Raw genomic sequence first — 26,883 nt, 5'->3', positions numbered from 1 at the left:
AGGAGTGTTTCAGGCAGCCTGTGTCTAGCTCCCATGTCTGCCGTTCATAGACAGCGTCTCCCCCAACTCTTGGCACCTAAGTGCTAAGTGTGCACTATTTATCTTTTAGGGCAGTATTTTCCAGTTTGGCAATGTGGCCTACATAAAGTTGATTTAGTTGGTCCTGATTACGATTTGGTATTAATGAAACAATAGGAAAATGCCAGGATTTCTGTCCCCCAAATAAGGGTGTGTGCAGTCTGTGTGTGGAGTGGGATGTGTGTGTGGTGGTCCAGAAGGTTGTTGGAAAGGCACTGCCTTAGGGGGTCCTTCTGGGTGGGGGTAGGTGGCCTTAGGCCCCATGTCAGTGTGGTTCTCACTCAACGTCTCCTGTTAGCTCTATCCCCTGGTTCTGTCCTGGCACCCCTTCATATTGCTCCTTCCAGGGTCTTCTCCATCTGATCCCTCTTTGGAGAGGGAAACTTCTGTCTGGACCTGTTCTTTCTGTTCTCCCACATTGAGCCTTTCTCTTTGCACCTATGGGGGGGAGCAGGTGTTGGTTCCTGCTCACTTTGTGTTTCTCTGAATGACTCCATCTCACAACCATTGTCCCATGTGCCTTCCTTGCTAGGAAGGCAGGCTGGGTGCCGGCTCCATCTGATAGAGGGGGAGTGCCATGCTCCAAGTCATGTAGTAGATTACTGCTCAGCGTAGCTGAGACCGTCCTACCTGCTCGCTTTTCTCCTGCCCCTCTGCTGTCCTGCCCTGCTCCCAGTGGGCTACTACTTCTCAAGCTCCTTCTTTCTCCCTTTCAGCCCAAGCCCAGCAGCGGGGGCCGGCGACGGGGGGGCCAGCGTCACAAAGTGAAGTCCCAGGGGGCCTGCGTGACTCCTGCCAGCGGCTGCTGAATCTCCCCTGGCCCACCCCCACCACCCAAGGGATCCTTGTACTCTGGCCACTGTTTCACCAGATGAGCCAAAGCAGCTCTGACCACCACCCGCCCTCCCCCAGGCCACAGCTGGAGCCTCATCATTCCCCACTCCTCCACCACCCCCATTTTCCAGAGGGGTTGTAATTTATAAGCTGAGGAAGGTGGCCAGACTTCTGGAGGACTGACCATCATCCACCTTCTTCCCTGCCTTCTTCCTTACTCACATTTTTTGTACATCTGGGCCCTTAGTTTTTATTCTTTTTATTATCTCTTTCTCTCTCTCTCTCTCTAGTGTGTGTGTGCACGTGCGTGCATGTGTGTGCGTGTGTGTGTGTGTGTGTGTGTGTGTGCGCGTGTGTGGTATAGAAGTGCAGCCGGTCAGGGCCCTGGCAGTCTTTCTCCTTTTTTCCTCTATGAGCTGGCCACCAGCCTCCAGGAGCTGGCTGCCTGCCCATCTGTCCATCTGTCTGTGTGTCTGACAACTTTTAGGGGCTTTCAGGAGCTAAAGAGCACCCATGTCTCCTGTGCTTGCCATCCTCCCCTGTGCTCACTCCTCTGCGCCCAGAGCCCTCCACAGAGCCGGACTCGGGGCTTAGGGGCTTCATAAGTGCTGCTACCAGAGCAGGGAGCATGCCTTCTGGGACTAGGGGGGCTTTCAACAGAATGGAGAGTAGTGGCCTCCTTTTTTCCCCCTCTCTCTTCCTTTTTTCCACCCTTAAGCCCAAAAACAGGTAATGCCAAAAGCTCTTAAGCTGTAACCTGTACATGTGTGGAGGGGAGTGGCACTTGGATTGTAGGACCCTCCTCCCTGCCCTTAACTCTGACCCTTGCCACTGACCCAAAGACAGCTTATGGTTTTCTTTCCCCTTGGAGACAATCCTGTGTTTGCCTGGCCAGGCCAGGGAAACTCCTGCTTTGCTGATTCTGAGCTGGAGGCTCTGGCCCTTGAACTTTCTACGAATCTTGCTGGGTTTTGGGGCACTGCTGACCTAGACTAGGATTGGCTTGCTCTGGGTCACACTCACCAGCACCTCCTATTGGTGGGGGTGCGAGGTGTTCCTTTGAGCCAGGCCAGGACTGGAACACCTCCTTCCTCACTATAGCCCCACTATGTTGACCCAGCATGGCTGCTATAGGAGCACAACAGGGCAGGGCCTGAGCCCCAGTTTGGGAAGCCCCATTTGGGGTGTGGGCAGGGCAGGTAGGAGTAGTGAAAGATTCTTTCAGGTCCAGCACAGACCATCATTCAGCCCTCTAGAATATTCACTGCCTGGGGTGGGGGTGGGGTCAGAGTCACTCAGGCCAGAGATGGCAATGTGGGGTCCAAACCAGACTGGCCTGAGCTGTGGCCAGAAGCCCTCGGTTTAGGGTAGACTGGTGGGTGGAGATGTGTTCTTTCTAGCCAGGGCAGACACCCAGCTGGCTGGGTCCTTCCTCAGCCTTGCCTCCCTCCCATCCCTGTCCCTTCTCCATTATTCCTGCTTCTTGACTGCTGGTTCCCTCCCCTCCCCTCCTTCCACCTATTTCCAGTTACCACTGACCCATGGCCATGGACTGACCAGACCAGCACAAAAAATAAAAGTTTGTTCCAAGTTGATGGTGTGATGTTCCCTGCCCAGGCCCTCCAGGTGGAGGTGCTGCTGTGGGGAGCGCTGGCTGTGCCTGCCCTAGAGCCCCCACCTGCGGAGCAGGGCAGGGTTGGGAGGAGCCCAGCTTTTCTCAGGCATATGCAGGCTCTCTGGCAGATGTGACAAAGGACAAGTTGCCAGTCTTCCCTGAACTTGTTTCCTCCTCTAGATCGAGAGGTAAACAAATGCCTGTGTCGTGGTGGTTGTGAGGGTCAGTGAGAAACTGTGTGGTAAGGCTCTGATGTGACCTGCATGTGGGAGGTGCCTTGTGGCTTCCCGCTGCGCCAGCTCCTGAGTCCATGGGGCAGTGGGCAGGCTTGAAGGGAGAAATATGTTGACCTGTCTCTCTGCTGTGGCTATGCTGTGCTGGATGTCTCCCTCACTCATGTGCTTTGATTTTGAAGCTACCATCTAGGAGAGAGATGGTGTTCCATTTTTCTAGGTTAGGAAACAGAATCTCAGAGGAGCAGTGCCACTAGTAGGCATGTCTGTTCCTGCATCAGCCATTGGTAGGCAGCCGCTCCGCCCTGTGTCCTTTGGCCCCCGTCTGCTCCTTTGTGTGCTATTTACTTCTTGCTTTTTTACTCTGGTTCTGCTTATAGGGATTGTTGCACACTGGTGCCTTCATAAGAGGAAGGCTCCAGCATTGAGTACCCCTCTGCTCTGTCCCTGTGGCAGGTGCTGTGGGGTGCATGTTTCCACAGGACTTCACCAGGGTGAGACCTTGTTTGGTTTGAACTCTTTTGCTCCTAAGAGCATAATAACCCCTTTTTTTTTTTACATTTGGAAGCTCTGGCATCTCCCCTGGCCTCTGCCCTCAGACACACAGGAGGTTGGTCTGATCTCTCTGGTCACCAGGCCTACACCTGCTAGCAGGGGCTGACTGAATACAGTGTTTTACTGTCATTAACAGGGACTCCAAGGTCCTCTACGGGTCTCAGCCCCACCAACTCTCACTTTGGAACAAAACACCAGCCCTTTTGTAGCTAATAATAAAGTTGTTAATTGATTATCTCGAATAGCCAATCCTGACCTTTCTGTGTGTACAGCTAGCATTTGTGGCGTCTTTAGTTCAGTTAGGACCCCTGTTCTGTTTTATTGGCCTCCCTGTTGCAGAATAAGGTCACAGGAATATGCCACAGTGCAGGTTTGGGTTCATGGGACATACTGTGGAGAAAATGGTGTGAGAGCTGTGCCTGGAGGGTTCAGTAGAATTTGAACATGTGCAGGTGTGAAGAGGGTACATGTCTGGCCCAGAGGGCACAGCCATATTCCAGGCACTTGTTTAGTGGTGAAGCTGGGGGTATCTCCTTTGTTGAGAAGCAGTTTTAGATGTAGAGCAAGTGTTGAGTGAAGTAGGAAAAATGAAGTCACTGGGGGTGAGCCATAGGACCAGCTCTTTCCTGGCACATACAGCTGAGAAGTTAACTGGCCCAAGGCCTCAGGGCTGGATTTATACCACACCTGGTACCCTTCTGTGGCAGTTTATCCTTAACCCCTCCTTACTGGCCTGTCCCCACCTCTGTTTTCTCAGCTGTGATGGGGACCAGCCCTGGGTCAGGTGCCATAGTCAGGAGCAGAATATGTTGGGAAGTATGGTTGTGAAACCACCCCTGGCCCTTTAAACAGCTCACTAGAGGCAGTGAATCTGGGGACATATTTGCAGGAAGGGCCAGGACCTGTTCCCCTGAGCTGACAGGTTCTGGCTCTTCAGGGAACCCGTCTCCTTGTACCATCCCAGCACAGGTACAAGGGACAAATGTCCAGTTCCCGCGGTGGAGTCCAGTTCCGTACTGAAGGCAGACGTGGTCAGTAGTGAAACAGGTAAATTCTTCTACCTTCTGCTCAAGTGGCACCAAGAGATGCAGGAAAAGCTACCCATTTCATACTGGGATGTCCGTGAGGGCTAATAAAGCCACCTCCCTTCTTCTGCTAGCCCCTGAGCCCAGAATCAAAGAGCAGGGCCAGCCTCAAGCCCATCCTGTCCCCCATCCCAGCTGGGTTATAGTGGAGAAGCCTGGGTTTCTAAAGTTTAGGAATAAGTCTTTGAGGCATTGTTTTGGTGCAGAGTTCATTTTCTTGTTTTCCTAAGAGCAGAGTCCGTCTCCCTTGCCATGCCAGATAAAAACTACACATTCCCTGAATCCTGGGCATAATTTATTTATTTTTTTTGCATAGGCATAAATTAGAATCTGGAGATAAAAAATTCAGAACCAATAGTGCAGCATTTGTGACAGGAGAGCGCAAAACAAAACCTGGTTGTCTGGGCTGGGGCTGGTGCCCAAGGACCACAGGTAGCCTTGGGCCTCATCTTCCTTCCAGCTCCCTCCCCTAGGAGCCCATCTGGGGATCAGCCTCCACAGTAGCCCCTCTCAGCAGCCGGGTTACAAGGAACTGAAATCAGCCAGTGCCCCCACAGAACGGGGCTAGGAATCAAGCCCAAAGCTTTTCAGTAAAAAAACAGACCTTGAAAAAATATATACATAATACAGCAGGGCCTGCTGGGTCTAAAAGCCGTCTCTTCCCCAGCCTACCACCCCTGAAGGCCGCACCCCCTAGGAGATGAGCCAGAAAGGAAACCATCTGAGAAAGAGCTGAAAGAGTCCAAGGGGGTAGCTGAGGATCAGGGCCCTTAGAGTTAGGCACCTGTTTGGGATGGGGCCCCTAGTACAGACAGACCTCTTCCTACCACGACACCTTAAATGTTACCAAGAGCTTGGGGAGTACCCTACTCCCCACCCTTTTAAGCTTACCCTAGCTGCTTATAGCCTCAAAAGACCAGTCTAGGCTCCCTGCACCCTGGGGGAATATGGCAAGCTTGCTCTGGGGCATAGGCAGGCCCTAGCAGGAATGAGGAGCAAAGTGGACCCAGGTCCCAGCATCGGGAGAGAGAAAGCAACTAGTCCCAGCAGACAGGGAATCCTACAGGCTGGCCCTTGGCCCCTCAGACGCTCACAGGAGCCAGAGCCTCAAGAGTATGGGAAGCCCAATGGCCCACTTTGACCCAGAACAAATACAGTGTATAGAGGCTTTTTGGGGACCTCACAGGTCAAGCTCCCTTAAGTTGATGGCACTAGACTTCTGAAAGAGCCCGGCTGTCCTGTACAAGGAGTTTCCTGCCAGGGGCTCAATCCCAGCCTGTACCGTGAACACTTTCTTCCCAGAGGACCTTATTTCCCTGCCTGTGGATGGGGGCAGCTCACTTGCCCCAGGCCCTCACTCATCCCATCCCCAGCTTTGGCACCTGATTCATTCACAGGCCTACCAACAGCAGCTCCCTGGGTGCCAGCCCCCCATCTTGGTTAAGGGGCAGACAGGTTTCACCCACCTTTGCTGGAACATGTCCACTCATTGCTTCTTTCCCTGTCTCAATCCCCCACAATATGCTACATATATACATCCTCCCAAGAAGGGGAAGTAGACACCCAGTGCCTGGCACAAGGAGGACAGAGAAAAGGGATGCTGGAACTTGCTGTCCACCTCGAGCTGTCCTGCTGCTAGGAAAGCCCTGCATGTTCTTTCTCAGCTCCATTGGGCCAGCGATTCTTGCTCCTGGAAGTCAGTGCACTGGTCAAGCATGTGGGGAAGTGGCAAGGGTGCTGCTCTCCCACTCCCAGAGAAGGGGGCACATGCTGAGAGGGGCTGGCCTCCCAGCTGGCTGGCCACAGCAGAGAAGGCCTAGTAGGTGGGTTCCCCATGCACCCGGAAGCGGTAGATGCAGGTGTATTCAGGGTGGCCCCAGTTAGTCAAGATCCGAAGCTCCACCACCTGGTATGTGGCCATTTTAGTGTCCTGGGTAGAGAAAGAAGGGATTAGGAGTGAGTGTCCAAGTCCTCAGACCTCACTGACAGGAGGGCAGGAAGGAGGACAGCCATGCCCAGGGCCAGATGCACTCCCCCCACCCATAGGCCTCCACAGAGAAGTAGACTTCAAAGCCCCTATCTTCAGACCATGGAGCAGAATTTCCACCCTCTGAGCCAAGGAGCCCCAGGAGCTTCAGAGGTCCTCTAGGGGCCACTGACCCACAGCCACATAAAAATGGCCTTGTAGTTGAGGACCAGCTAGATTCATCCCATACTGACAGATTCACAGGAGTTATCACTGTCAGTGGACAGAATTTCCTTTTACTCTGAAATAGAATTTTTCTTTCTCAAGTGCTCAGTAGGCCTCTGTCCTCTTTGCTCAAAAACTCACATTTTTTAAGTAAGCTTTGGAGCAAAGTTCCCCGGGTTTGATGCCAATAGGCACAGCGTTTTCCTATTCTTCCTGTCTCCCTCTGGCCTTCCACACAGCCTCTTGTCCTCTGCCTTCTCCTAAAGGCTCAGTCTACACACATGCTGTGAGAAGTCGCAAGCACTCCACTGGCTCAGTTATATAGACAGCTGTCAGCTCCAGGGTGATATCTGGGTCCCCTGATGGCTCCACTAGACTGTCCCACAGTTGCCTCAGACTTGGTGGCCAAACCCCCTCCTGCATTAGCCTGCCTCTTGGCACCTGGGAGCCATCCTCACCTTCCCCCTCCCCTCTTTTGTCCAACCTGATCCTTGGCCTCCCACCTCCTCACACTCTCTTTCTGCAACCACTTCCTGACTGGTCTTTTCCATTTCTACACGGTCATAGCAATCTTCCTACAATGCCTTGTCACTTATCTAAAACCTGGCAGTGCCCAGCCCTAAGGGCCAAAAGTGTTTGGCCTGATGGCTAGGCCTGCCTCTCTATAGCCTCCCTTCCTACCACTGTCCCTTAACCATCTCACCCAATTCTTCACCCCTGGTATACTGCTTAAGCCCCCTGCTCAGCATACATCTGGGCTGCTTATTAGAACATTGATTCCTTAGGGCTCCTAAAACCTAGGAGCCTATCTCCCGGGGTAGAGACTGGGAATCTCCATTTCTAACAAGGGCCTGGGAGACTGATGCCCACTCAAACTGAGGCAGTCAGCCTCCCTCTGCCCCCTAGCCATGCTGCACTGCCTGAAGCCCAACTGGGCCACCCTCAGACAACTGCTCTAACCGGGATGGGCCCTCCCCTGTGCATATATCTATGTGGTACCTCTCCCATGCCCCTTGAGCATGGGAGTCTGTTCCCTACCTTGAGCTCTGGGAAGGCAGGAGCTATACTTTTTCTTGCCCTGAGCCCCCGGTGCCTGGCCCAGGGTAAGTGTTCAGAAACCGTTGAGTGGATGGGAAAGTGAATGTCACCTCTGTTAGCATAGCAGCGTCCCATACCTGAAAATAGAAGGTCTGAATGGGCTCCCCATCCTGGTCATAGGTGAACTGGCCAAGAAGTGTCCCCTCTTGCTGCAGATCTTCATCAAACCCCTGAGAAGAGAACAAGGGATGGAGAGAAGATCTTGCTCTTAGAACAAGTGCCCTAGTCCCCCAGGGAGGAACACTTCCCCTTCCTGCTCCCACACTGGTTCCCTCCCACACGAGCAGGTCAGGCAGGAGCCTTGGCAGGACTGCAGGGGGGCCCAAGCCCTGTGCCCAGTTTCTTCCAGCACAGCCTAAGATAACTGGGACTGAGAACCATTTCCCACCTTGCCGCACTCTCTTCCTAATGTACTCCCTCCCAAAGACCAATCCCAGCTTTATCCTTGGTAGAGACTCACAAAGATGGAGAAGTCCTTGGGGGCACTGGAGATGGTGCTGTTAGGCGACAAGGACTTGGGGACATGCTCTAAGGTGACAGCAGTGGGGCGGATGCGGGCAGAGAGGCGAACCACGGCAAAGCCCTGGGGCCCCTGGAAGGCCCAGCAGTTGCCTGGATGCACATCTGGCTGGAGAGGAAGGAAGCTGGGTCAGCATAAGGCTGGTGACAAAGCTTACGCTAGGCACAGCTTTTGCTGACCCAGGATGAGAGTTCCCAGCTATGTAGGTGACTCTGCTTGGGGCCCCTGCTGCTGCCCTCTTTGGGTGCCTACCTGGAGGATGACTCGGGGCGACTGGGAGTGATACCACAGAGGGATGCCGAAGAGGCTGAGGAGGGCCGTCTTGGTCTCGTAGGTCTCAGAACACCGAGTGCTGATAACACTAGCCCCTAAGTCAGGAAAGCAAGGCAGTGTGGGCACCTGGAACTGAACCCTAGCGGGGGGTAGGGGGAGAGACCCATACACCAGGGCATCTCACCAGCTCAAGGAACCTAGGCGGGATGACTATTGTCATGTCCTCTCTGAGGCTGGAGGGCAGATGCCCCAGGCCTAGTCTGTATCCCTCAACTGTACCCAACTACAAAATAACTGTAAATGTCAGCTTCTCCCTGGGCAAGAATGGTGTTCAGTTCATCCAGACTTCTCCAAGCTTATTCACTTGCCTTTGTTGTGTTTTGTGCTGATCTCAAGCCCCACTGGCCTAGCACCATGGCCGCCCCGGCAGATGCTAGAGGGCCAGCCAGCATGGGGACTGGGCAAAGGGTAGAGTGCACACACACCTCCTGATTCCAGAGCGTAGTCCACCATCCCGATGCGGTCCTCACTGTAGCGCTTCAGGGCCTGGTTTACAATGCGCTGCACCTGCTAAAACAGGCATCCATGCGGCTGCCATGAGAAACACTCTTCCACCCTTGAGCCCCCTACTACTGAGGGCCAGGGACCCATGAACAGGCCCCTCCTATCCTGTACCACACACTGGTGTTCAGCCATACGGGCCACATACCTAGGTGTACCCCACCCCTACCAGCCCCAAAGCAAACATCAGAGCCTCTCGCATGTCACTTAGGCCTTATAACATACCATGAAGCTGGCAGTGTGGGACTGTGCAGGTCTATGGCTCCCAGGGAGAACACTATGTCAGGGTGGGTATGTTCCAGGGGCCATACAGTCCTCACCTCCTCTGTCACCCCAATCACGCCTTCCTTCTGCAGCGTTAGCCCCAGGCTGGCGGCAGCCTCCCTTGCTGACTTGCCCTGCATCTCGGCCACGTGGGCAAGGATCTTGTTCTCCAGCTCCTGCAGCTGAGCTTGCATCTCTTCTCGTTGAAGGAGCCCAGTGCGGGTTCCCCCACCTCGGAGAAGGAACTGACTGACCCAGGCAGGAAACTGAGACTCCACCTAGGGACCAAAAAAAAAAAAAGGTCTCTGAGAGGCTCACAGGGACAGTGTTGCTGTGGTGGCCCAGGGCAGGGTAGTGCCTGGCTTGAGTGGAGGAGGTAGGAGGGAGCACGCCAGCAGATCCTGCTAGCCCACATGGAGGAAAGAGTTGTGAACAACCCTCCAGGTTACTGAAAACAAAACAGGAAGAACTCTTGTCAAAGAAAGCCAACATCTGTGCCAAATGCCAAGCAGGGACCTGGGGGACTAACTGGCCACCGGGGCAAGAGGCTCTTTGCCACATAGGCTTTTAGGGCAGATACTCTTAGAGGACAGGGTGTTCAGCAGGGGACTTGGATGGTCCCAACTTACATCATCCCTCACAGCCTGCAGCTGCTGGGGCAGGAGGCCCACTTGGTCTGCCACCGAGCTCTGCTTCAGGCTCAGGGCTGCCAGTTCCTGCCGCAGGCCTGTCAGCTGACCCTCCAGCCGCCCCAGCTCCTTCATAGAGTTCTCTCGGAAGGATTCTTGGGTCATCCTACTCCCAAAGAGAGGAGAAAACAGTAAGCCTTGGATCTCTGGTGAGGGGTAAGGCCATGCTGAGGAACACAAAAGAATCCCCTAATTGGCTCCTGATAGAAGTGTGTGCCCATCATGGACAGGTGAATGCAAGGCCCTACACCTGGGGACTCTGGCTGTAGAACATAGCCTCAGTGTCTACAATTGGTCTGATCCTGAAGAATGAATTCTTATCCTGTTACCTTTCTAAACCCAGATCCATAGTTCACTCTGCCTTGGCCTCTCCCACCCCACCCCCACCCCCACATACCGCTGTCTGGGGCATGGGAAGGCTGTCTGCATGAGCCTGTGCACAAAAGATGGTGTATCTATACATGAACCCACAAATCCCAATTCTCTTGTGGTGGCCCCCTTCCCAACCTCTCTTTTACTTCAAGGACAGGCTCTAGGCAGGTGTTTCTGAGCTAGGTTTTGGCCATCCCCTCTGCTTAGAACACTATCTGAACTCTGCTCTGGGGCTCTGCACCCCAGGCCTGCCTCGCTGTTGGCAGCGGGGAGAGCAGGGGGAGGAGCAGGCCTAGGCCAGATGGCAGTGCCCATTACCTTTGCCACTCAGACTTCAGTTGCTGGAGTCGAGCCTCTGACTCCTGTAAGCCGGAAAAAGGGACAAATACAATAAATGCCAGACTCGGAGCAATTGGTCTCCCAGAGCAGGATCTGTTCCCTTTGGAGTCTGTTTAATCACAGCCCCACCTTGGAAAACCTTAAACACCTCCTAGTCAATGTCCTTAGGGAGAGCCACCCTGCTGCCACACTTACACATTCATTCATTCACTCATTTATTTGGCATGTTATACCCAACACAACAGACCTCTTGAAAGCAACCCTTCATCAAGCATGCTCCAACGCATCCCTGCAAAGCATTCCAGAGCCCTAGGGTTCAGCTCCTGCAGAAGTCAGGAGATTATACCCCCACCCCATCTGGTGTCTAAGCAGGCACTTTGGGAGAGCCAAGCTGTCTCAGCCCAAGAGCAGATGTTGAACTGGATCAGGGCCCCACCAACCTGGGAGGCCTGGACAATTTTCTTAAAGAGGTCTTCCAAGTCTTGTTGATGCTCTGCTCTCAGGGTGACCAGTTCTTCCTGTCAGACATAGGCGAGTGTCTGAGGTTTTTTACTGAATTATAGGCAGAAGAAACTTAACCACCAGTAAGTGGTGGGATTGGAATCTGAACCAGGCCTGACTGTAAACTTCAGGTCCTGGCCTTTATGCTCCAGTGCTTCTTGGAAACACGCAAGACTCCTTTGATATCTACTGCACACCTGTTGTGCCAGGCACTCTACAGTCTCATGCTCTCACAATCGGGTGGGGGAGCGAGGGTAAACACCATAGCCTCCATTTTACATGAGGGAACTAAGGCTTAAAGGAGGTAACTCCCAAGTGACGCACTGCTGTCTTCATGTCAGGGTGTGTAGGGGCTCCTCCCTCCCCCTATACACCCACAGTGTCACCCACACGCCACTTCGCTCACGCTCAGAGACCTGGATCCGAGCAGCTGTGTCCCTGCGGAAGTCCTCCTTCAGGGCAGCCTCACGGCGGCTCACCAACCCCTCCAGAAGTGCCAGGGTGTCCTCCTGGCTCAGGCCTACGTGGCCTCCTCCACCAGTGGCCCCTTGCCGCAGTTCCAGACGTTCCAGCCGCATAGCCTCCTTCTGCCAGTTGGAGGAAAATTCAGCAGCGAGAGCTTCCAGGCGCCGCTCCAGGGAGTGTATCCGGGACAAGATGCGCTGCTCAGTCTGGCGGGGTAGGGAGGGAAAAGCCATGAAGGTGAGTGATCTAGGACGACAATGCTTCCTGAACAGAAAGGGAAGAGAATCCCAGAAACACCCAAATGTGACACACGCTGGCTCTGAGGACAGTCTGTGCCCTGCAGGTAGGTGAGTACACCAGAAGGTAGGGTGCCGTAAGTCTGCTGACACGACAATGCAGTACAGGACGCTAGACACATGTGGTCTGGGAGGGTTTGATCCCCAAGGAGGAGTGTGTGTGGGCCAGGTGTGTGCACACACATCCCTCCCCAGAGACACTCCAAATGGAGGGACAGGTCCAAGCAGAGAATCAGAAGGAGCTGCAGGGGGCTGCGTGGCCTGCTGAGCTAACCCCAGCCCTCTCCCCTCCTACATGTGTGCACATGCTGGAAAGCAGGGGGTCAGGGGGTTCAGCTGCTGACCTCAGCAGCTCCCACTTTGTCCAAAAGAACTATGGCTAATAGACAGAAATGTTTGAAAAGGCTTGCTTTCTTCTCTTTAATTGGAGGGCCCACCGAGTAAAGAGAATATAAGTCATTTGGACTTGAGGGTTGCTCCTAACAGCATGCCATGAAGTTTGAGAAACTTGCTAGCTTAAGAACAAAAATCTTTGCCAAGAGAAAAACTAATCTGTCAACTGTCCATTAGAGACAGGGACTTCCTGGGTGCAGAAGCTGCTTCTGATTTTTTAAATCTTTTTAAGTAGACTGTGTATTTGCAGGACTCAAAAAGCAAAGTGTTAAGAAGTCACTCTGGATGGCTTAGCTGATTAAATGTCTGCCTTTGGTTCAGGTCATGATCCTGGGGTCCTGAGATTGAGGCCTGTGTTGTGCTCCCTGCTCAGCAGGGAGCCTGCTTCTCCCTATGCCTCTGCTGCTCCCCCTGCTTGTGCTTTATCTCTTTCTCTCAAATAAATAAAATCTTAAAAGAAAAAAAAAAAAAAAAAAAAGACACCCGAGTGGCTCAGTGGTTGAACATCTGCCTTTGGCTTAGGGCATGATCCCGAGGTCCCAGAATCTAATCCCACATCAAGGCTCCCTGCGGGGAGCCTGCTTCTCCCTCTCCCTAGGTCTTTGTGTCATACATACATACGTAAATAAAATCTTCTAAAAATCTTTTAAAAAGTCACTCTCCTAATTTGTGTCCCTATCTACCTGGTGCCCTCAACCACCAAACCAAACAACGATTTTCATTGGTGTCTTTATGTCAGTGTAAGCGAGTACAAAGATATACTCTCCCTTTTCTCAGAAAAGGTGGTCCCGGGATCCCTGGGTGGCGCAGCGGTTTGGCGCCTGCCTTTGGCCCAGGGCGCGATCCTGGAGACCTGGGATCGAATCCCACATCAGGCTCCCGGTGCATGGAGCCTGCTTCTCCCTCTGCCTGTGTCTCTGCCTCTCTCTCTCTCTCTCTCTCTCTCTCTCTCTCTCTCTGTGACTATCATAAATTAAAAAAAAATTAAAAAAAAAAAAAGAAAAGGTGGTCCCGAAATTGTATTTAACATTTTTACTAATGATTAAAAAAGGGAGGGATCCCTGGGTGGCGCAGTGGTTTGGCGCCTGCCTTTGGCCCAGGGCGCGATCCTGGAGACCTGGGATCGAATCCCACATCAGGCTCCCAGTGCATGGAGCCTGCTTCTCCCTCTGCCTATGTCTCTGCCTCTCTCTCTCTCTCTCTGTGACTATCATAAATAAATAAAAATTTAAAAAAAATTAAAAATAAATAAAAATAAAAAATAAATAAAATAAAAAAGGGAAAGTTATAATGCCAAAACAGGTCATTTTAATGAAATGGTAACACATGAGGGTCAGGAAAGTAATATCCACCAAAATAAATGATGAAAAATGTGTTATTCAACTAACTATTCAGCAAGATACAAGCAAAATTCAAATATATTTAGGGAGTAAAGAATTAAATTTTCATTTTTCCCCGCACACATTCAAATTGTCTGTGTACCTGTTACCCCCACTGGACTGCAGGCTCCCTGAGGACACAGCCTGGGCTGCAAAAGTGGCCCTTGTTCTATCTTCCTCCCTGTGGCTTTGCAGGTACTCCCATCAAGAGCTGGAGTCTATGTCCCCCTCTTGGAATCTAGACTGGCTCTGAGATTAACTTTGGCTTAGAATGTGGTGGAAAGGACAGTTCTGAATCTAGGCCTTATTTTGCTCTCATGGAACCATGGTCAGCTGCCATGAGAACAAGACCAGGCTATCCTGCTGGACGAGAAAAACACGTGTGGCACACAGCCTGCTGGGTCAGGCCTAACCCAACCCACCCCCACTGACCCATCAACCAACTGCAGACATGCAGGGGAGCCCAGCCTAGCCACCCAGATGATCCAGACCCGTGAGCTAATCAAATGCTTGTAGTTTTAAGGTGCTGATTTTAGGGGTGATTTACTTGTAACTGGCAACTGACCAAACAGCACATTATTCATAGAAGATGCTTAGTAAATGTTTATGAAACTACTGAAAAGGAACAAAGTAGACAAAATGATTTGTCTCATCCCTCTTCTGTTTTCTGTGCTTAAGATGGCAACTAACTTTGGGTCAGTTTGAAGCCCTATTTAAGCACAAGCAAACTACTCTCCTGTACCTCCACCACAAACAGTAGAGAAAGGGGTATCCTGGGAGACAAGACAGTTTACCAGCAAGGACCGTGCCTCTTCTCAGCCCCATATATAAGGTGTAAGGGCAGGGAAATGAATTATAAATGGGCAGAGTGAAGACCCACAGCTGTAAGATACTCACCTGGAAATGGGATGCATCTCTGGACTCCCACACATCATGCTGCCTGCTGCTGCCCTTTGCTGCCCACCAGGAAACCAGAGCCGGGTGGAATGTCTGCAGCCCATAGGGGTAGAAATACCAAGCACCTGTACAGAGGACAGGGGGTCATCCAGGCCACGGGCCAGGCAGGAAGGCACAGCTGCTGAAGATGGCCTAATGAACACAAGTTATTAGCAGCTTGTCTCATTTCTGTGAGCTGTGCTGCTGGAAGGCAGTACGGGGGATGGAAGTTCCCATGATTCTCTGAGGCAGCAACATCCACCTGACAGTCCCAGAGTATATGCATTCGCACATCCCTCAGGAATCCTCATTTTTCTGTAGACAGCAAAACTTGGAGAATGTGGCTATAATAAGCTAGGGATGATCCTGAGGTAGAACCAGAGGCCCTGATGGTGGTTCTCAGCCCCAAATGTCCATTAGAATCACCCAGGAAACTTTTAAAATACCCAATATCTGGCCCCACTGAATTCACTGGACTGACGAATCCCTCTCTAGGTGAGGGGTTTCTTTTGTTTGTTTGTTTTTGTTTTTTTGTTTGTTTTTTTTTTTTAAAGATTTTGTGAGAGAGCAAGTAGGGGGAGGGGGAGAGAGGAAGAAGCAAACTCCATGCTGAAGCACAGAGCCCTATGTGAGGCTTGATCCCATAAGCCCGAATCATGACCTAAGCCAAAACCAAGAGTTGGATGCCCAACCAACTGAGCCACCCCAGTGTTCCTGTAGGTGAGTCTTAAAAGCTCCCCAGGACGGGCACTGGGTGGCTCAGTTGGTTAAGTGCCTGCCTATTGGTGTCAGGGCCATGAGTTCAAGCCCAACTAAAGTGGACCCTATGGGAAAAAAAATAAAACACCTCCCCAGGTAACTCTAATGGGCTGCAATGCTTGAGAATCAAACAAGACAATAAGAGGATGCTTTTGAAAAAAAAAAAAAAAAAAAAAAAAGGTGCTTTTGATCCAAGACCCAGCACAAGGCTACAGCCACAGTGACACTTGCATCTTGCTTTAGGGGTCATCTGTCTGCTCGTGATGTATTCACTCCTGAGCTATGCACATGCGTGTGTGAGAAGGAATGAGGGCCCCTAAAAAGCCATATTAGCCAGTGGGTCTCCATCCCGGTAAGACCACACTCGTCACACGATCATTGACTGTGAGCAAGTGCAACAGGAAGCACCCCCTCTCATTGGGCTTTTAGTCAGTCCCTCTGGACATGCCTCACTAAATGCACTCCCTGAGCAGGCCATTCCACCAGCCTTTCAGACCCTCCACACACTCAGCATGTTGCTGCCAGGACATCAGCTCCATCAAACCCACAGTGAAATGCAAATTAACAGAGGTAACTCATGAACAAAACACTATACAATCCTAGAGCATCATTATTATTTTTAGAGTGATGCCCAGTTTCCACTGGAAATGAACAAGCTGTTCTTGTAACAGGAAACAAAAAGGAAATGAAATCAACACTTGGAAAATGTTTCTACCTTGCTATTTAATAAATACAAGTTGAGTAGATGCTAAACCTATAAAACCAACTCAAAAAATAAAAGAAACTATGGTCTCTATAAATTGTAGATTGATAAAATCATTAAAACCCTGGGGGCAATAGAGGCAACTCCTACAGAACTGTGAGACTCCTGTGAAACAGACATGTCGAATTACAAGCTGAACACAAAATATATAAACAATACAACTACGTAAGACACATGAAAGTCCTAGGATAGAGTTTGGAACAATGTCAAGCAACTTGTAAATGAGCTATGTTAGTTATAAAAAGGCATTCTTCTCTTTACTACTTTGTTTTGGTCCTGAAGATAAAGATTGAATTTGACATTGTAACAAGAATTCACTCACCTAGACTACATCCTGATTTGGAATGGAGGGGAAAAGACTACTAATAACAGTGTCAAGATCTCTGCTTTTTACCCCAATAAAAGGGGTAAAAACATGTACTAGGGCATGTTCTGACCCAGGTGGCTCCAAGAATGCTCTAGACAGGCCAGGCAATCCAGTGCAGCCACTCAAACAGGACAAGATCAGTGGTGGATTGGGGCATACCCCTTTCACCCCGGGACACCCTCAGAATGCAGCATGGGTCAGTGAGGACCCAGGAGAGCCGAAGGCCTGGGAGCTGCCCCAGCTCAGTCTGATCCCACTCATCTTGCCTCGTTCCCTTTCTTGTAGGCGATCACTGTCGCTCTGGTTTTCCCATCTCTGCTCAGCGCCAGCCCCCACCCACCCCGCCCTACCCCTCGGGCTCAGCCAGCACCATTTCGGCCTGGCATGCTCATCCTACCCCTCCCCTGCAATGCTGGGGAAGCTCACCATAGGTCAGGCCAGTCATGAGCAGCAACAGCAACAGGAACCACAGGAATGTCTTCACAGATGAGAAGCGCCTAGACCACAGGAGGGGATGGCAGGGAAAGCGGGGGTGGGGGAGGATGAGGGTGGTGGTCAAGAGGGCATTTGGGCCTCTGCAGCCCCATAGGGAGTCTGCAGAGGCTTTTCCTGAGTGCTTAACTGGAGTTGGAGGGGGATGCCTTGGAGTGTCTCATCTTGCCAGGGCCGGATTGGACACTTTGGAGATTTCCCTTCAGGTCTTGGAATAATGGGGAGAATTATGACTGTGAATTTTATTGATGTTATTAAAACAAAAGAGTGGGGTCTTTGAAAAACCTGAAATTTTCATATATAGAGGTCCTCCAAGCAAGCAATTCTAGAAAAAAAAAATACAACTCCTTAAACACTATTTTAGAAAAATGAGGAACCTTCTTTTGGTGGCACAGATCCTCTTCTCAGCACAGCTGGCCAACCATCCAGCCAGGATTAACGGCCAAAGGACCCTGACTTCCTGGCTTAGTTTTCTTTCCTGGCTCTGCTGGGTCAGGGACTTGGGAAATAAACCCACAGCATCCTCATGCAGCACCTATTCCTGACTTCTGAACGCACAGCAGAGACTCTGGGTTCTAGACTGGCACGAGGCCACGAAAGAAGCTGAACCTCCATGGAAACACCACTTCTTGGCCAGAGCCTAAAACCTGACTGGCAGGAGGCAGGCCAAACTCAGAAGTGGTGGGATGGGGCTGGCATTTAGCAGGAAGTACCCAAGAACAGGAACCGTAATTCCAGAATACTTCCTGAAGAGCTCCTGGTTTGGAAAACACCTGACTCAGTCCCATCATCTGTCAGGCAAAGAGGGGCTCCGGGAAGCCTAATGCATGCTCAAGTAGACTGGGACAAAGACCTTCGGGGAAAGGACATATATGGGTTTAGAAGCTTTTTTGGTCCCTTCTGTCCCAGGGCTTCTGGATTCATTGTCAAAGTGGGGGTCTTGCTTACCTGGTTAAAACGAAGACATCGAGAAGAGAGGCGGCTGTCGTCAGGCGATACCAAGTGGTGCCAACCCACCAGTAGAGGAGTCCAAAGAGCCGGCCTAGGAGAGGGACCAGCAAGGCCTGAGTGTCACCCTGAGCCAGTGGCCTGCAGGTCCATGGTTTCAGAGCACTGGTCTCTCCACCTGCAGCCCTCTATGCCCCTCCCCCCACACTGATGTGCCAGGGCTCCTCTGTCCTGTCTGAGGCTACCCCACTCCTCCAATTCCACCTGCCTGGTCTGCCAACACCCTCCGTCCTGCTCCACGGCTGCTCCTGCCCTTCCACTAGAGAACGCTAGACTGTTACTATGGCTTCTGATTTCCAGTGATTATTCCAGAATGAGCTTTCCCTGACAGTCCTATGGTCTCTTGGTGGAATGCCCAACCACAGGGAGAAGGGGGGAGGAGGGACTGCCATAGAGAATGGAAATAATCATGCACAGAATAGCCAGCACCCACCTGGAGAAGTGACAACCATCCAGAAACAAGAGGCTGCCCAAGAGATGGCGTTCCTTAACCGTGAACCCGAACTACGATGATCAGTCTCCGAGTACCCTGCAGGGATGGACAGGCCACAGCTCAGTCTGTCCCTTTTTTTTTTTTTTTTTTTTTTAGATTTTTAAAATTTATTTATTCATGACAGAGAGAGAAAGAGAGAGAGGCAGAGACGCAGAGGGAGAAGCAGGCTCCATGCAGGAGCCCAATGTGGGACTCGATCCCGGGTCTCCAGGATCAGGCCCTGGGCTGAAGGCAGCGTTAAACCGCTGAGCCACCCGGGCTGCCCTGTCTTCACTCTTAAGAGCCCAAGGATAGGGAGACTATCCTATTTGTCTTCTCCTAGAGACTGTGAGCTAAGACCACACATCATTCTCCTTCGCATCCCCCGAGTGTTGCACAGGCCTGGCACCTAGCAGGTCAGTAAATGTCTGTCAGAGGAACAGAGTGATAGGTTTCTGACACATAATTTCCCCTGAGCTTCTTGTCTATGTCCCTCTCCTCATCTGTAATCCTCCAAACCATCGTTCAGAACTGGACTAAAGGGGTCAAGCCCCATGTTAAGTACTTGCTGGAAGTGGAGATGACAGTAGGCTGCTCTGACCCTGGGGACAGGGCAATCACAGTGTGTCAAGGGCCACCCTGGGCCTGAGTTTCAGGGTGCCACGGTGCCATGGAGGGGAGGCCCAGCTGGTCTGTGGAGAGGCCGCCCAGATACTGTGTGCTCTCTCGGGCTGTCAGGAGTCCCCCTCCCCAGGGTCCCCAGGGCCTGCTGGAGTGTTGGTTCCCAGGCGTCACCTACCTGCAAAGTCATCCTCAGAGGAGTAGCCCGAGGAAGAGCCCAGGAAGTCCTCAGAGCTCTTGTCCTCAGCAAGCCCGTTGAGTTTGCTACTCTCCGTGCCACCTGTACCCCTCCTCCTTCTCACCCGCAAATCCTCACCTGCGGAGGGAAGAACGCAGGGTTCTCCTGGGGCAGAGGGATGCTCCCAGGGGGCTATTCTGGAGGGCCTCGTGGGTCACCCTGAGGAGCATCTGTGATGGACAGTCGGAAGTGCCCTGAGCTGCTCCCGAGTTCCCTGGGTCTCCAGGCTCAGAGCAGCTCCATGGCTGCCTTGCTGTCTGAAGCAGCCCGAGCAGGTCAGGTACCAGGCTCCTCTTTCCAAGGGTTTCTGAAGACAGGGAGCCCCTCCTCCGGCCCAGCAGCAGTTAGGACACCACTCAGGGGAAGATTTTCCACCTTGAGTTTCCACTAGAAGCAAAGGAAGCAAAAGCCCTAGGAGGAAGGTTTCCGATACTCACTCCAGTAGGGGTCACCATGCAGGTGATCGTCTAGGATGGAACTCCTGGCAAGGGAGGCGGCCCTGGGACTGCCAAAGTAGGACTCCCTGACCACTGATTCACTGTAGTAGGAGGTGTGTGCGTCGGAGGAGGGGCCCAGCTGTGGCGCTGGGGAGAGGCGCTTCATGTTGCTGGATTTCCTCTTCAAGGTCCTGTGGGAGTTCAGCCAGGAGGGGAGAGGCAGGGAACAGGCAGGTGAGCCCAGCCAGGAACAGGAGAGCAAGTCGCTGGGCCTGCTTCTGGTGAGTGGGTCACCCTTGTTGCTAGGCAACTAGCAGCTCCCAGCTCCTGACTGTGCTAACCACAGGGGCTTTCTCTGCTCACCATTTCCTCTAAATCTCACCAGCAGTTAAGGGATGAAGTCAGGATTCAAATCCAGGTCTCTAACTTCAAAGCCGAAGTTTCTTCTCATGTTTCTTGATGCATTAGCAACTTCTACCACCCGCTAAAAACCCAGACCAACCCAACCTGGCCTCCGAGGGCTAGCGACAGCCTCATGAGCTGTTATCTGGGCCTCATATCTGCAAGCCGGGCAGGATGAGGCGGACGCAGGCTTTAGCTCATTTACCATGCCCCTCAGACTGGGTCCTCTCCCCAGTTGCTTCGCTGGCCCTGCTGAAGCATGGGTCTGGGGAGGATGGTCAGAAGGGCACAGCCATCCATAGCAGAACGGGTTCCTGTGAACCCCACTTGCAATTTGGGGGTTTCTGGCCTGGTTTATTCTTGAAGCTCCCCACTTCCTGTTCTCTGAATGTGAGGGCAATAGCCTGGCTTACAATAAGGGGAGAAAAATCAGCAGTGCTGGATCCTGGCATCCTCAAGGGTGTGAGTGTTCCCCCTCAACCAGACATGGGCATCTGATCTCTACTTAATGAGGTGGTAACAGGGAGATGCTGTGCAGGTCAGCGTGATCCACGGTGGTGGGGGGACGGCAATGCCCTACCTGAGAGGACTGTCTTTAAACAGGGTGCTCTGGCTCCCCATCACTGAGCTTCCTCCACTGCTGCTGCCGCCATCATCATCACCCTGGGAGTAGCGCGTGAGGCGCTGGCTTCGGCGAGACATGACAAGGTAGGATGGGGACCTTCCCCCTGAAGAGAGTCTTAGGAGAGAAAGGAGGACATGTGAGGCCTGAGTTTGTTCTCAGCTCCCCACTGGGGACCTGCTTCCCAGGGAACAGTCGGTCCCTGTGCATTCAACCCAAACAGCCTGAGAGGAGGGGACATGGAGTATTTATTAAGCATCCCCTGGCACCCACCCTCCCGCTCTGCCTCGGGCTCAGTTAGTACCTGGGTGGCCTCTCATGGTGCTTCCCACAAGCTTTTCTAATTTTTAGTTTACCTGACTGCTGAACTGCATGAAACGCAGAACCCGACCTTCTGCAAACTTTGGCACATAGCAGAGCACATAGAACATGATAGGCATGCAATAGATGCTAACCAAATGCCTTTGATCGCTGCTGCCGTGCACAGACCCTCCGGTCCAGCCATCCTACCATGCTGCCCTCCCCCTAGAACTGTGTGCACTCTTTCCAGTCATTTATCTTAAAGGAGACACACTTTCTTTTCCTTGTATTTGTACTCATTGATTCAGGGCACGAACCCAACTCGGACTGGGAAAAACCTTCTCTTGGTAAGCTCCCCCTATACATCCTGAAGGTGTGTAGGCTGTGTCCCCCGAGTGGTTACTGTACTGCAACATCAGTGCATCCTGACAGGATGGTGACAGGGAGGACAAAATAGTGTGTGAAATGCCTCCTAGGTACCTGGCTCCTTATACCCATTTCTGATCTTTGTGAACACAAGAGGTCCATTACTGTCATTGTGCAAGGGAGGAACCTGGGACACGGAGATGATCGGTGACCATGCCCATAGTCACCCAGCCTATGAATGACAGAGGCAGGGTTTGAGCTCAGATGGGACAGGTGGCACAGCCTGGGTCTTTCCCCTTTACCATAAAGTTTTCAAGTTGCTTAAGGAATGTGTTGTATGTCCCCAAGGAGAGTCTTTAATAGCCTCAAATATGCTCAGAACAGGCTGTAGACAGAGTTGTCACATGACAGATACTTGTTAACAAATTAACAAAACTGGGAGGTGGAGCAGCAGTGTGGGGTTACAGTCAATCTCTGCAGGAGGGAACAAGTCACCACGTGGGGTGAGAAATCAAGGCTCTGGAATTGGTATCTAGGACTCAAAGGAGGTCAAGGTGAGGAGACCAGGCCAAAGGCAGCGTTCATTCTACAACCAGAGGAGGATTAATAAGCCTTTCAGATATAGAAACGAAAGAAAGAGAAAGAAAGAAAGAAAGAAAGAAAGAAAGAAAGAAAGAAAGAAAGAAAGAAAGAAAGAAAGAAAGAGAGAGAGAGAAAGGAAAGAAAGAAAAGAAAGAAAGAAACCCAAATTCAGAATCTCAGATTACCAATGTAAGGAGTCTCAACGTGGTGCCTTTGCTGCCCAGGTCACAAAGTCTTTGTTATACTCAGGCCTGCTCAAGAGTCCCCAGTATTTGTGACTTATCACGTCTAATATTCCTGGTGGATATTTAAATTGTTAGTTCCCTAGGTAGTGCAGAGGGCAAGGACTCGAATATTTCACAACTCAAGACTGTGGAAACCAGAAGGTCTGGTTAGTCCAGCTGGAGAATTCTAGAAGGTCCTCTTATGAAAAACAAGCAGCCTCATGTCCTGGTCTTATTGGTGTTTTCCCAGCTAAGATGCCCACCTGGCATCCCCCTGTGGTTTTTAGCGGGTGTTGGTAAAGGGACCAACTGGTCGTCATCAAAGCAGGAAGTTAGCCTGGGTCCTTTTCTATATCCCACTCCTTATAAGGCAATTCCACCCTCATGACTGCCCTCCCCACCTGAAAGCTCCAGATGCCCATATAGGCTCCTCCTCTTTGCCCCTGCCTGCAGAAGTGGATGAAGCAAGCCTTCACCCTGGGGCAGAAACAAAGCAATGTTTCTGCCAACTCAAGCTGCTGTTGGCAAGAATATAAATATTCAGAGGGAGGTGTATGGGGTGGGGGTCTGGGGGGTGGGGCGTGGTAGGAAACTGTCAGCAGTCGGCACCCTTCTCCACCCTCCCAGTCTCTCCTGTAGTCCCCGCATCATGAAACAGTTTGCAACCGAGTCTGGGTTTCAGAAGATGAGAAAGGTCAAAGTCTGAATCCTCCAAAACAAAACAAGAGCCTCTGGGAGCTCAGATCTTTTGCATATCAGAAGACTCCACCCTCACCAACACACTCACACTCAGTTCAGAAACCCTTTAAGTATCCCTCCTCACTTCTGAGGTGAACCACTTCCGTTTCTCAACTCCACCTTTCCCCACACCCTCTCCACAAACTTCTACGGCAGTACCCAGCCAGTCTTCAGACTTAACCCAGATCTTGGGCGTCTTCCACGGGGCGTTTTCACACTACTTTCCCTCATGGGGCCTGTAAAACGCTGCAGGTGCTAACTCCCTTCTCCATCTTCCCTAACGGGCTGAACCTGCAGAGATGGGACTTTTGATTTTTTTTTTTTTTTTAAGCAACCACGCGCCTTCCCTGCGATTCTGCTCTAAGTCACACTCCCGCCTCCTATTTGTTTGGTTTCTTTTTTTAAGAACGGAACAAAATGGGCCTTCCTCCTATTCCCAGAGTCTGACGGGCAGAGGCAGAGAACTGCCTGTCCCTGGAAACCGCCTGCCTGGCACGAAAACACAGGCACTGCCCTGGGCCGGTCGGAGGGAGCCCGCTTCTGCTCCCCTCCTCTCGGGAGGCTGTGCCCGGGGAAGTCCCGCCTGGAGACATCCGCCCTGCGGGCCGGCCAGGGGGCGGGCTGCGGGGATGAGTCAGGGCGGCCGGCCCGGCCCGCGCTGGCCCTTCCCCACCGGCCCAGGGGCGTGCGCCGGGTGGGGCTGGAGCGCGGCCCAGCTTGGCCCGGGGAGGAAGGACCAGGCCTGGGCAGCTGGGCCCTGGCCGGAGCGGCCCGACGATGACCCCGGGGTCGGGCTGGGCCCGGGCGCCGCGGAGAGGCGGGCGCGGCCGGCCCACCACCCTTTGCCCCGCTCGCCCGCCCGCCAGAGGCCCACGGCCGGCGGTTACCTGCTGCCGCGGCTGCTCCGTGCGGGGCCGTGGGCGTCCGAGGCCCGCTGCGCCGCCCGGGCGCGCCCCCTTCCCGCGTCGGAATCCCGCGAGCCGCGCTCGGCGAGGGGCCCGGGGCGCGCGGGGAGCGGCGGAGCGGGGCGAGGCCAGCGGGCGGGACGGCGCGGCAGACAATGCGACCCGCGCACAACCGCGCTGCGCGAGTGGGGCCGGCCGGCGCGCGCGTGGCCGAGTGTGTATGTGTGCGCCTGCCAATCAACGCTGACAGGCCGCAGCCCATTGGCCGGGCCCCGCCCGCGTCACCGCCCCCCGCCCCCGCCCATTGGGCGGTTTGAACACAAAGGCCCGGTTCGCTCCGCCCGCCGCGTGGGCCCGGGGGGCCCGGTGTGCCTCCCTGGAGTCCGCGCGTGGGAGGCGCGGGGGCGGCGGCGGCGGCGGCGGCGGCGGCGGCGGGAGGGGTCTGGGCCGGGCCGGCTGCGCACTTGACTCGGCCTGGTGGCTCGGGACACCCGATCCGGCTCCGAGCGCTGCCTGCTGCGCCTCGCCCCGCCCGTGGCCCTGCGGCCGCGGCGCCCCAGCGCCCCGCGAGCCGACTGCGAGCCGCGGGCCCGAGGCCTGAAACGCCGCGGGCGGCTGGGGCGCCACAGCCCGTCTGACGATGGCCCAGGGAAGTGGGGCGCGAGGGGAGTCGAAGCCCCCTGGCCTCAGGCCCAGCTGGAGGGGCAGGGAGTAGTCCGCCCTCGGACTCCCCGGCGGCGATGGGGAAGGCTCGTGACCGCCTGCTGGCGCCGGCGTCTTTGTCCGGTTAGCCCGGCGTTCCTACGCCCATTTCAGAGATAAGGAAACAGGTTCATAGAGGTGTTAAGTGATCTGCTTAAAGTCGCAGCTTAGAAAGAGGCAAAATTGAGATTAGGAGATTCTCTTCACAGCCGAGTCTGATTTTTCCGCTTTAGGGTTGATTTGGGGGATTCCAGACGCGGCAGGAGGGCCTGTCACTTCCCCGTCTGCCCCCAGGGCCTCCAAGTTTCACTGCAAACGTTTTTCGCCACTTTAAGGAGAGAGAAGGCAGGGCTGGTTACCTCTTCCTCACTCAGATCTGTGCGATGGACAGATAGTGAGTCAAATGGTGCCTGACACCAGCAGCCCTGCCGCAGGCCAACTTTACAGATGCAGCAAGTGCTCAGCTCGGGAGAAGTCATTTCCTGTGTAAGGTGTTCTAAGGGTAACTGTGGTTATTTCGCTCTTAAAGCACCAAGAGGAAGACACAAGAAATTACAAAATCACTGAGACAGGACAGGAAGGTGCTGGGGGTAGAGTGAGGAAGAACGAAACCCTTGTGCTAAGTTGACTCCAGACAAAAATAACCCTCCCTTCCTGGGCCTCTTCTTCCTCCCTTTTGAAAAGAAGAGCCTCACCTGTACTTCCAGCATCCTGAAGGGTTAGGCGGCAAACCCCCTGAGGACCAGGCTGGCTCTCCAGGACCTCTCAGGGCGCCTGGCTCATGGCTGAATATCTGCTGATCATGGAATGAGTGAAATGAGAACTCAAATCAGACGTAGGGCCAGCTTCCAGGGGCCTCTCTTGACACCTACTCACCTGGGAGCTTAAAACCCCAATCCTGACCTATTCAGTTGCAGTGGAGTGTCCACATCTCACCACCTCCCCTGCAGGCCTGTTTCACTTTCCCAGGATCCGGGCAGAAGGACCCTTTCCCTGACTTCTGCTGATCTCAGGCAGGGGCCATGCCCACAGGCCCACTGGAGACAGGGCCCTCTTAAACTCTGCTGCCTCCGTGGGCCAGCAGGAGGCGAATAATGGCCCCAAGGAGAGTAGGTCCTAATCCCCAGAGACTGTGAATATTAGCGAAAGTGGAAAGTCTTTGCAGACGCCATTAAATGAAGGATTTTGAGATAGGTATCTTGCATTATTAAGGTGGCCCTAAATGTAATTACAAGTGTTCTTTAAAAGAGAGGCAGAGGAGGAGAGGAGAAGGCAGCATGACCCTGGAGGCAGAGATTGGAAGATGTTGCCAAAAGACAAGGAATGCTGGCAGCTCCCGGAAGCTGGAAGAGGCAAGGAACCCTCCTTTCTCCTCTAGAGCCTCAGGAAGGAGCATGACTTTGCTGACACCTTTATTTTGGTCCAGTGATTTTGATTTTGGACTTCTGGTCTTCTGAACTGTGAGAGAATGCATTCCTGTTGCTTATAAGTCACTAAATTTGTGCTGACTTGTTATAGCAGACACGGGAAAGTAATAAGAGCCCTTGCGGAATTCTTGGCTTTACTGTTGGGGTCTCCCATGTTTGTGCTGTGCCCCTACTACCTGTCCTGTAGTCACTAGTGCCACCCATCAGACTTGTAAGATCACATGCAGACCCGTCTCCCCCTCTGGGCCCCTTGTCTGTCTGCTGTCTGCTGTCTGCTCATTTAGCAACTCTCAGCCGTTTGGGGCTTTTCCCTTCTCAGCTGCCATCCATGTGGCCAGCCTTCCCCCAGTTCTCCTCTCTTGTTCTCTGCCTCATTCTTGCTCCTCCTTTCTTTTCTCATCATTTCACACACAGTCACAGGGTGGGAGGTGGACAGCTTCACCCACTGGAACAAGGTCTCAGTGGCTGACAATGCAACCACTGCAGTGGGGGCCACGTAAAGCTTTTCCTTTTCATTAGGCACTTTTGCCTTGGTGGCCCTTTCCTTCAAAAAAAAAAAAAAAAAAAAAAAAAGAACAAAAACACCTTAACCTTAAATTATATATTATAATCACATTGGCAGAAAGATGACTGCAAGCTAGGCTTAATTCGCTTGTAAATATTTATTATTATTATATGGAATTTTTCTTCTGATGTTAAAAGGATAAAAAGGAAACCATTTCTGTGGGCTCTGGGTGCTGTGGCTGCTCTGCTTAATAGAAAAGTTGGTCCCACACTAGAG

At 52.7% G+C, this 26,883-nt stretch overlaps 2 protein-coding genes and 1 long non-coding RNA gene across 13 annotated transcripts in view; 2 read left to right on the top strand and 1 right to left on the bottom strand.

The window, feature by feature from the left end:
- The window catches only part of GTPBP1 (GTP binding protein 1), a 30,237-nt gene extending 23,904 nt beyond the window's left edge, over positions 1 to 6,333 (top strand). For 6 of the 7 annotated variants that reach the window (XM_077914502.1, XM_077914496.1, XM_077914504.1 and 3 more), the window contains one exon: positions 795 to 3,557. In XM_077914502.1, coding sequence (XP_077770628.1) covers positions 795 to 887 — 93 coding nt within the window. In that variant the 3' untranslated portion in view covers positions 888 to 3,557. Of the gene's footprint in view, positions 1 to 794; positions 3,558 to 4,279 lie in introns of those variants that run through there. The other variant, XM_077914497.1, reaches the window with a different exon arrangement.
- SUN2 (Sad1 and UNC84 domain containing 2) lies at positions 4,683 to 24,113 on the bottom strand. Of its 2 annotated transcripts, none has more exons than XM_077914494.1 (18): positions 23,956 to 24,113; positions 20,817 to 20,975; positions 19,835 to 20,025; positions 19,338 to 19,475; positions 18,500 to 18,595; positions 18,007 to 18,100; positions 16,993 to 17,063; positions 14,639 to 14,763; positions 11,625 to 11,879; positions 11,148 to 11,225; positions 10,687 to 10,730; positions 9,937 to 10,102; positions 9,364 to 9,585; positions 8,968 to 9,052; positions 8,462 to 8,577; positions 8,150 to 8,317; positions 7,767 to 7,859; positions 4,683 to 6,330 (listed from the first exon to the last, which is right to left on the bottom strand). In XM_077914494.1, the coding sequence occupies exons 2-18, from the start codon at positions 20,936 to 20,938 to the stop codon at positions 6,217 to 6,219; spliced, it is 2,178 nt and encodes a 725-aa protein (XP_077770620.1). In that variant the 5' UTR covers positions 20,939 to 20,975; positions 23,956 to 24,113; the 3' UTR covers positions 4,683 to 6,216. The 2 variants fall into 2 exon arrangements, with proteins under 2 accessions (XP_077770620.1, XP_077770621.1); XM_077914495.1 differs by having other exon boundaries at positions 8,968 to 9,049.
- On the top strand, positions 14,271 to 21,436 carry LOC144323723 (uncharacterized). 4 transcript variants are annotated; one of them, XR_013389094.1, is made up of 3 exons: positions 14,271 to 15,172; positions 20,840 to 20,944; positions 21,210 to 21,436. It is a non-coding gene; the product is annotated as an uncharacterized LOC144323723 (long non-coding RNA). The 4 variants fall into 4 exon arrangements; XR_013389095.1 differs by lacking the exon at positions 14,271 to 15,172 and adding an exon at positions 15,183 to 18,954; XR_013389096.1 differs by lacking the exon at positions 14,271 to 15,172 and adding an exon at positions 18,962 to 20,115.
- Positions 24,114 to 26,883: the final 2,770 nt, after the last annotated feature.

This window comes from Canis aureus, chromosome 11 (genome assembly GCF_053574225.1).
Source record: "Canis aureus isolate CA01 chromosome 11, VMU_Caureus_v.1.0, whole genome shotgun sequence".
NCBI lineage: Eukaryota > Metazoa > Chordata > Mammalia > Carnivora > Canidae > Canis > Canis aureus.
This window is presented reverse-complemented; position numbering and strand designations above follow the sequence as displayed.

What these genes read in the sequence shown, in the direction of transcription:
- SUN2 (XM_077914494.1), bottom strand. Translation starts at nt 20,938, where the DNA reads ATGTCTCGCCGAAGCCAGCGCCTCACGCGCTACTCCCAGGGTGATGAT. An exon ending in TTTAAAGACAGTCCTCTCAG is followed by an intron (nt 20,026 to 20,816) that starts GTAGGGCATTGC and finishes GAACTCCCACAG; the next exon opens with GACCTTGAAGAGGAAATCCA. An exon ending in GAGATGCATCCCATTTCCAG is followed by an intron (nt 11,880 to 14,638) that starts GTGAGTATCTTA and finishes CTACCCCGCCAG; the next exon opens with ACTGAGCAGCGCATCTTGTC.